This window comes from Chenopodium album, chromosome 15, assembly GCF_948465745.1.
Source record: "Chenopodium album chromosome 15, dcCheAlbu1.1, whole genome shotgun sequence".
NCBI classification, from domain to species: domain Eukaryota; kingdom Viridiplantae; phylum Streptophyta; class Magnoliopsida; order Caryophyllales; family Amaranthaceae; genus Chenopodium; species Chenopodium album.
In genome coordinates, this window is record NC_137848.1 from 5,137,047 (window position 1) to 5,147,377 (window position 10,331).

Consider the following 10,331-nt stretch of genomic DNA (forward strand, 5'->3'; position numbering starts at 1 on the left):
GTACACGTTGAAGCTTATTGAGAACTTGAGATATTGAGTTGATTTTGGCACGTACAATATATAAGTATACTATTATAAAATCAAAATTTGCTCAATTTCATATAATTATGATTTTGGCTGATAATTTTGTTTTCTTATGTTTTTCCTCGCCTTAATAGCTTTCTTGAATATGTATAATACTATTTATAATAACTTTAGAATATTGGATGAATCAATTGTACTTAATGATTTTATGTCTCTTTCAAACAGCTACGGAATACTTTAAATTGAAAATATGAAGTTTCAAAGTCATACAAGTATTAGTATGTCTTAGGTTAATTGGTTTACAATAAAAAAAATGCATAGTAGTTTGTAATAGAACAAGTAAACATCTTCTTATATAAAATTCAAAGAACAATTTAATTAAATAAGTTTATTGGTGCATGTGACTTTTATAAATAATAAATGTATTTTTGTAATATTTCAACTTAAATTAGTGTACCTTTTTTGTTTATAAAATCATCTCTTACCTTTTTTTTTTTTTTTTTATTTATTTTTTTTTTTTTTATTTTTTTTTTTAACACACAAGTTTATTAGGAGACAAAAAGAGGTGGATAGATATACAAATTAATTGGAAAATTAGTTGCACTTGTAACTAAATAAAACTTATAGAAAGGGACCCTTATGCGACCATACAAGAAGAGCTTAATTAACATGAAAAATATGCTACTCCATTTGATTAGCTAAGTTGATACTAATAATACATTGATTAAACTAAATGTGCTAGACATATCACGATTACATGGATTAAACTCATTCGTGGTGGATCTTCATTAATTAAATGTTGGTTAACTTTGATAACTATTGTTGTAGACACTTATGATGCGACAGCAGAATTTTAGGATGCTTCCTAAACATGTAAACAAGATCTCATGCATATAATCAATATGAATCACATAATAGGAGTAGATATATCTTTGATGTGTGTACTCCCTTTTAGCCTTTGATAGGCCTTCTTCGGTCCTTTTGGCCTGGAGACCAAGAACCTCGATTGTGATTCCTCTATGTAGTCCACATACTCGTGAAAGATCCCCGCGCGTATGCTAGTAAGGAAGGAGAGAAACTTTTTACTCTCTTGCTTTGTAGGGATACGACTATGAGAAGTAGTATTAGGGTTGTATGCACTCTTAATTATTCTGTATTTCATACATAATATTAAGCCTAATATATAATAGAAATTAGGCTATAGGATTGCATACCCTACTCCCCTAATTAGTAATTTTACTCGTCTTTGACCGGCCACCTAGTCCTTCATTGGGCTTGGTGTGCTTTGATCCATCTCGTGTTTAATTATATGTGTGATCTTATAGGATCTGGTTATAATTAGTAGCAAGTCCGACCCATTATATAATAAGCTTACAGATTGTATTTGATTTCTAGCAAAACACGACGACCCCTAGCTAATATAACCGAATAAATAATCTCTTTAACTAATCCTATCTTATATTTAATAATTGCTATACTTGATCCTGAACACTTCCTTCAATTGAATCTACCAAAACCTATACTGTTGATATACAGTCACAAACTCTATCAGTCTATCTACTTACAAGCTCTCCTCGTAAGAAAGCTTTGATTATAGGTCTAAAACTCTATTACAACCTGTAAAGAACAATGATATATACAACCTGACATTAAAGCTACATAGTACATATAAGTAAACAACGTTAAGCTAAACTCAATATTAATAGCACTATTCGACACATATGCACCAACATAAACTATATATATTATATTTCGATTAAAGTCACATCATATAAAGTCAACATCAATTGCATATTATTGTATAACCAACTTTGTTACTCAATTGGACAGACGGTTCTTTAATTTTCACTGGGAACTTACCAATAAGCTTAAATCCAGCTAATTATTGGAAATTGATGAATTTATTAGTTCTACAAGTGGAAGTATTAAATTAATTAAGTCAAAAAAACTTTAATGTTTAGCTGGTAGAAATAAATTAGAAGCACCAATCTGTAATAACGATTGCTAGCTAGTACGACACAGTTTCGTAGCAGATGGTACGTACACACATATCCTAGTTACTGCATTTGACTTGGATTATTTAATTATGTCACTCACTCACTTTTAATCAATTAACTAATTATTAATTACTTTAAGTTTACTTACGAATAAAGTTATTGCTGCTTAATTTTATCACACTAATTGTGCATGCATTACGGTTATTGTATGCATGTAATGACAAATTATGGAACATGCAAGTTGCTAATCCTAACTCATAAGCTTTGTTCTAATAATGATTAATAAACTGATTAACGATAAGGTTAGTTACTTTTTGTTAATTACGCACAAAGATAAGGTATTGGATTTATGTGATTTTTAGCAGTATCTATGTTTGATTAAGGGGTCAATTAGGCAGCGTAAGCACGCACGATTCGGGCTGGTTATGATGTATACTTACTCTAAATATAATTTGATAATATACTCTATCATATCGATCGATTCAAGAAGCTGGGATGCGCCATGAATACGAATAATACAACTTCTTTTTTATTAGATTTATTTTGTATTTAGGTAGATCTTTTGGTTTATAAGCTTATCATGCTAGAAAAAGGGCCAAATGTATGTAACATGCAAAGGAGGGTTTATTTTTGAGTGTTTAGAGAGGCACAAGGGTAGGGGTGAAAATCGATCTCAGAATATTCTAAAATCGGGAGGAAACGAAGCTCTAACCTCTTGAGCTATCCCTCACTTTCATAGATATTCGCGGAATTAGCTTCAAATGTTTTGCACCATGCTTATAAAGCTACCATATGTCTAACACCAAGTTTAATTTGCTCCAATATTACAAAAAAAATGTAATCAGAGAACTCTCTAAAAAAAAAAAAAAAAAACTGCCTCTTATGCTTAAATTATGAATTAGGATAATATGCTATTATGCTCTTTTGTGGTCAGAAAGTCTTAGTTGACAAACTGTGATGTTATAATGTCATGTACAAAATCTTCTAATTACGTTTTCAAATCTTAAGACCAATGTAATTAGGCCTTAACTTATTATGCAAGTTGACAAATAAAAAGTAGTGATAAAATAACAATAACTGAATAATTCATCTATAATTTTCACACCCGCAAGTTGCAATGCCGCAGCTAGCTAGCTTAGTACTATTAATTAGGTCATCGCATTCGCATGATTCTAACAATAACAGATCTAATTATTGTCTAACTATTGTTTAAAACAACTAGCCCATTAAATAAACATAGTATGTTATGTTTCGAAGTTATGGGACTGTTCGACAAAATTAATTGTGACAGCAGCCGTAATTTATTCTTGATTATTGTTGAGATTGTTAGTAGTGGATAATTGATGTTATTCTAAAAGTTGAAAAGTAACAATAATGATATCGATTGAATTCCAAAAAATTAACCCGGTCACAACTTCATCACCATACATTAACATTTGAATATGTATTGTTTTGTCAAAGCATTAATCGTGATGACTATGGAAACTACACGAAATATGTTTTTCTTTATGTATCGAAAAATGGATATAGTATATATATAGGTCATGCTGTGAAATTTTAATTTCCTACTAATTAACTAATGACTAGCTAAGATGGCTTTATGTTCATATCCAAGTTGGCTAATAAAAATTGAGTAAGAAAATTTGATTAGTACTGCATTACTCAGCAATAGGATTGGATCGAATATACATAAATATATAACTAATCCACTTTCATACACTAATCACGATTAGTAATAATGATAATCAAGAAGTAGCTAGCCATGTAATGCTAATTCTTCATGCATGTGCTATTTTATGGATTCAATAAAATAGATGTAATATTCATGAATTAATAAATGAATATGATTTTATTTATTATAATTTATAAATTGGAAAATCTGTGGGCGTAATTAAATTGGTCGTCTTCCTCGAGGTACTATTCACATGTACTGTATGTGTAGGTGACATCAAAGACCAACGAACGTCTAAATTTTCCAAGCATCATCATTTGCATTTCAGGACTATTCTAGCATAGCAATATAGCATACACGTCTTGGGTCGTTGCTATCCTTAGTCATGCATAATACGATAAATCGTTACAGGCTGTGTATTTATTCTCTATCGGGAATTTGTAGTCACAATAATATTGTCAATATACGACGCATACTTCTTATGTATCATAATAACAGTAACATTTTTTTTTTTAGACCAAACTCGATCTTAAAATGCATTTTTTTCACTAGCTATCTAGTGTAATTTACTAATTTTGCTATCTAGATCTACTCATTTCAATTTGTTTATTGTAAATAAATCTAACTTATATTAATATGTATTTAGTTCTTGTTTAATTCACCTTAGTTTTACTTATTTCAGAAAAAATAAGTTCTGATCATATCAGATAAAAAAAAATAAGTTCAGATCAGATCATCGTTTTATGTGCAGTTTTTTTATTGCTAAATATCTTTAATTTCGTAATAAAAAAATTCTGAAAATCACATATTAATAAAATACACATTATTACGAATCTAACAAGACCCCACTTGATATATTTTTTTCCGTATAAATTATCGTATATGTAAGGTTAAAGTTTGGTCAAATCTGACATTTAGATCAGATCAGATCAAATCAAATCAAATAAGTTCAGATAAGCAAATATAAGGCAAACTAAACAGGGCCTTAGTTGATAACAGTAGATTAGTTGTCCATAATTGTATAAGTAAATTGTTGTAAATATTGTAAAATAACTAGGTATATATGACGTATTTTTTGTTAGATTGTCAAAGTAAGGTTATCACCTTTTTTATTAAGCTAGGGAGTAGTAGTTTTATGACTATATTTTTAGAACAGTTTTTTCACCACATACCCATGAGTTTTTTTGTTTATTCACCATATACCCATGAAATTTTTCAAATTCATCTTATATCCTTAAGTTATTACAAAAATTCACTATATACCCCTAATGAAAATAAGATGAGCGGAATTTGGTTAATTATACCTCGAAACCACCTTAGATCTCACCCGCTCATCCCCAAAATTACTCCTCTTCTTTTTTCAGCTCCCAAAATCACTCCAAATCTCCATAACCATATTTGTATGATTGATTTTGAGGATGAGAAAAGGAAATTTAGGGTGGTTTTGGGGGTGTAAAAAAGGAATGTGGGTAGTTTCAAAGGTAGGGGAATGTATTTAGGATGGTTTCGGTTCATAATTAGCTTTAATGATTGACAAAATTAAAAATCATTAGTCATCAAGGGTATATGGTGTATTTTTGTAAAAACTCGGGAGTATATGATGAATTTACAAAAGTTCAGGGATATATGGTGAATAAACAAAAAAAACTTAGGGGCATATGGTAAATAACCCGTTCCAAAGTGAAAGGAATTGATCAATAAGAATCGGATCAAACTATTAAGTAAAAAGGGTTTCACAAAAAAGTATTGTTATTCATTAGGTCCATATTCACAATATTGTAGAGGATGAAAATAGTTTCGAATAAGGAAGGGTAAACAAATTTATCGGTGAGTGTAATTTTTTTTCATAGTATATAGTTTTTTTTTTTTTTTTTTTTTTTTTTTGACAAAGGTTACAGACAAGAGGTACAGAATTAACAGCAACTACTTCCTTCTCTCTGCAGTTGCCAATTTATGGGCAGCTTCCACCATATCCCTCTGTACTTTGATGCATATCAAGAGATCAAAACTTGTACTCATTTGAATGATGTCTGTTGCTATTGATTTGATGTCTACTGGGGCTTGTGCTGGATTCAACAGCGCCTTCACCACCTCAGCAGAGTCCGTCTTGATAATCACATTCCTGCAAGCCTCATGGTCCTTAATAGCCCACCAGACTGCATAAGCTTCTGCCTGTCTTGCACTAGTGGCAAAGATCTTTCTGGCTGATCCAGAACTTTGGCTAGGCTCGTCCTCCGCACTCCATGCTACAGCAGCTTCCCATCCTGGTCTGTCTTTGGCATGTCTTCTTTTCCAGGCTGCATCCACCTTCAGCACCTTGGCCGTGCTCGTTCTTGCTTTCCCTGTTATGAAGATTAACGGAGCAATGGCCCTTTCATTCGAACACTCTTGCGTTAGGGTCAGAGTTCTAGCTTTGATTCTTTCTGCAATTGACCATCTATGAATGTGTACCTGCACCAAACGTAAGATAGACAAAGGATTGACACTCACATTCCTAAAGATTATATCATTTCTATGTTTCCAGATTGCCCAGATCACCAACAAAAAGTATTGTTGGGTGTTGCCATCTTTTTTATCCAGCTTCCTCGCATAAGTCAGGAAATTTAGCAACCATCTTGAAATGGGTACATCTTGATTTGCTGACACGTTCAGTCCCAGATCACTAGCTCTCCAAATCCTCTGAGTTATGCTGCAATCTTTGAACAAATGCCCTGCTGTCTCTTCCTCCCTTCTGCACAGGACACATTGAGTTGGTCCAAACATGCCTCTCTTCCTTAAGTTATCCCCTGTGGCCAATTTATTGTGCAGTATTCTCCAAGCTAGCAATATACACTTTGGCCACAGTTTAATTCTCCAAATCCCTTTCCAAGATTCACTTTGCTTACCCTCCCTTAACTCAGTATCCTGCCACCAATACCCCGATTTGAAGCTGTAGGTTCCCTTCCTTTCCGGCCTCCAAATGAATGAGTCTTCTCCTCTCTTAGGTATGTGCATAGCCAAAATATCTCTCGCATCTTCATTCTTAAACGATTTCCAGATAAGATTTGCATTCCAAGCCCTTTCATTAGTCATAAGGTCAGAAACTTTGTTTATTCCCAGACCCCTTATATCCTGTATTGGCTGTAGTTTCCTGTCTCCCACCCAGATATCCTGAGTTATATCATAGTATATAGTTAGATCTAAAGAACTTAATGATGTAACAAAGAACTCATGGTTTCCTTTTATAAGCGCACACAACATTTATTTTTATGCGGTATTTTAAGGAGACTAAAGTCATGCATGTTGTACACGTACAAGAGACTACATATTCTATTAATGCAATTCAATAATGCTTAATCCTTATTTCAAAGCCATCTCATTGTTCGTTTTATGATCGAGTTTTGTCGGGAAGAGAAACTTTTACTACATATTATAGAATTTTCAGTGAAATGAAAAGTTATAGTTTGATCGATTATTATCGTATTCAAGAAATCCTGTAGTTTAAACTAAACATTCGAGTATTACTTCTTGTAAAATTTTATTAATACCCCCGTATCATATTAGATACAGCTTTAAATTTTATTATGTTTCGTAAATAATACCCAAAGTTATATCGAATATGAAATAGAGGTAGCATATTAATTTTCAAGGTAAATGAGAATGATATAGTGATAGCAACGAACAAAAACAATAATATTACTGCGTGCCCTTGTTATTATTAATTTACTACATACTTGTACAATAACTGTTATAGTTTCTTGATTTCAGCAAATTTACTCATTCATATTATTGCCTACATCTTTTATCAATGTGCACCATGTAATATATTCAAAGATTGCTTTGTTTATTATAGGTGATAATGAAATGAATTTGCAGAAAGAACTCACTTTTGAGCAGATTATCACTTTGAAACCTTAGCTTATCAATAATCAAACCAATGCAAGTTGAGTCAAATAGTTTAATTTGGTCGGTTATTACCTTTCTACTTTGGACAGTTGGAATTCAACGTAACTCAATAATCAATTCTGCCGAAGTACCGGACTAGCTACTATTCGATCGATTCAAGCTTGACTCCAAGTTTAATTTATGTAAGTTGTGAGCAAAACCTGAATATGATACTTCCAAACTCGATAAGCTCGAGCATGATACATATGATCAAGTTATTTAATAATACGAGTGTCTACCCGAGTTCGAGATTTAAAGTTTTATTGTATTATCTTCTTCCCATATGGTTTTTAGTAGTTTTTTGGCTCAATATTTATAATTCAAATACTTGATATTATTTGATGGAGGTAAAGGGATCTTCGTCTCCAAGTACCATCATTTGGTAACTATGAATGACTGAATGAGTCTTACTTCACCTGCTAATCCTAAACCTTTAGAATCTTAAGAGATAAGACTTTTAAAAGTAAAACATACTTCTGCTTCAAAAAAAGAGTTGAACCTTGAATCTTGAAGATTTAGAGTTCGAATCTTATTAAATGAGGTAATAGCCTTTAGTTTGGTTGAACGAAATTTAAATGTTTATTAAAAGATAATACATTAATGATTTGTGTGTCAATTGGTTTACATCCCTGCAAATATAATCTTCCAAGAGTGTCCCCTCATCAAGAAAAGTATATATGGCTTTCATTGTTATTGTTATTCTTTTATTATACATGAACCACTTCCAACCAAGCACAAAACGACATTAAAAATAATAAATTCATGAATTAACATAGCTATCATTCTATTAACAATTAAAAGTAGCCAATAAATACAAAAATATATCTATCATCCCTACTAAAAAAAGGGAAAATAAACGTACTCAAAATTCAAACAAATTACTAGTAAATTAACTTGTACTAGCATCAAACTTTCATTGCCATGTCTAAAACACCCGCTCCCCCACCAAAAAAATAAAAAAATAATATGAACCAATCACATCATTCTCCATATCTAAAAACTATTTACCAATAATTTTTTTATGTATACGAGATTCGATATTACTGTCACGAGTCCTTACTGCTGGAATAATTAATCTTAAGACTCCAAACTTTAATTTCCCCATTAAGCCCACCACTAAACACCGAAATTCCATCTTCACCCTCCATTTTCGCAGCTAATGACTTAACAGGCTTACTATGCCCAGTCAAAACACTCAAACAACAGAATTTTCCTTCAAACCCACGTCTCCAAATCCTGACCGTCCGATCAGCCGAACCACTGATCAGAAAATCCGAGACATTGATCAAACACAAGATCGCCCCATTGTGACCTCTAAGGGCCCCACTAACCACCATATACTTAGCACTATCTTCTCTCTCCCAAACCAATATCGAACGGTCACAAGCACCGGAGAATAAAATCGAACCGTCAGAATTCAACGCTAACGCATTTACAGCTGATTTATGTTTCTCCAACGTGGCAATCCCTGAATGCTTCTTCTCCGACCCGGATTTTTTAGCCCAAACCCGAATCCGACCATCAGCCGACCCGGTATAAACCGTTCCGTCACTCGAAACAATAACGGCGTTAATCGCATCCTCATGCGCCGTTACAGACTCGTAACACCGTAAACTCTTTGGACCCCACACTTTCAACGTTTTATCCCAAGAAACGGAGTATATTTTTCCGTTGTTAACAGCCAAGCTCGAAACGGCGTCGTTGTGCTCAACCCATAACCGGGTCTTATGTCGCCTGACTTTCACGTGATTCTTCGGAACCGGATACCGGCGTAACCGGTCAGTTAAGGTGGGTAAAGTAGAAACCATCTTATGCTTCTTACTCGCGGTTAACTTCCACACCCGGATTTTTCCATCCTGGTGAGCGGAGAAGATTTTTCCGTCGGAGAATGTGACGGACTTAACGGCACCGGCGGAGGTTCCGTCGGAGTTGAAGGTCTCGAGGAGGGAGAGGGTGGAGGAGTCGTAGACGTTGATCTGGTGGCCGGAGGAGACGTAGAGGAGAGATGATGCGGAGGAGAGAGAAAGTGATGAGATGGAGGAAGGTAGTGAGAGAGTAGAGGAGAGAGAGTGGGTGAGGGTGACGGTAGCGGAGACGTCGAGGAGAGAGAAGTATTGAAGGGAAGGGACAGATGGCAGGGTTTGAAGGGAGAGGTGACTTTGTAGGCTAGTGTTACTTGCGGGTGAGGTGGAGGTGGAGGTGGAGGAGGAAGAAGTTGTCGCCGGAAAGTTGCTGGAGTCGTCGCCGGCGACGGTGGAGGTACAGAAACAGAAGCGAGTTTTAAGCTTCATTTTTGTTTATTTAATTTATTTCTGGAAATGGAAAATTTGAAAAGAAAAGTGGACGGTTTGAAGAGAGGAGAAAGAAGGGGTATAAATAGAAAGTGGAGGGGTGAGAGTGCCAGCGTGGAGGAGAGAGAAGATGTATGCAAGTTGGTACGTTGACAATTTTTGGAAGAGATGGGATGTCAGGTTGCATGCACTATGTATGTCTATGACTGCGTTGTGATTTGTGTGAATACTGATATATTTACTGTATCAAATTTACTCATGCATTAGCTTGTTTTTATTTTTACACTCGGATGAAAACCCTAATTACATATGGTAAAATAGATCTGACTTGACCTGAAATTGATGGTCCGAAATCAAGTAGAAGCAATTTAATTGATTAGAATTGCAGCTTGACCTGAAATATATTTATATATACCAGAAATT

At 33.9% G+C, this 10,331-nt stretch overlaps 1 protein-coding gene across 1 annotated transcript; it reads right to left on the minus strand.

Moving 5' to 3' along the window:
- Positions 1-8,376: 8,376 nt before the first annotated feature.
- On the minus strand, positions 8,377-9,951 carry LOC145581686 (protein JINGUBANG-like). The gene has a single exon (XM_081638717.1). The coding sequence runs from the start codon at positions 9,906-9,908 to the stop codon at positions 8,664-8,666; it is 1,245 nt and encodes a 414-aa protein (XP_081494843.1). The 5' UTR covers positions 9,909-9,951; the 3' UTR covers positions 8,377-8,663.
- Between the last annotated feature and the right edge of the window lie 380 nt (positions 9,952-10,331).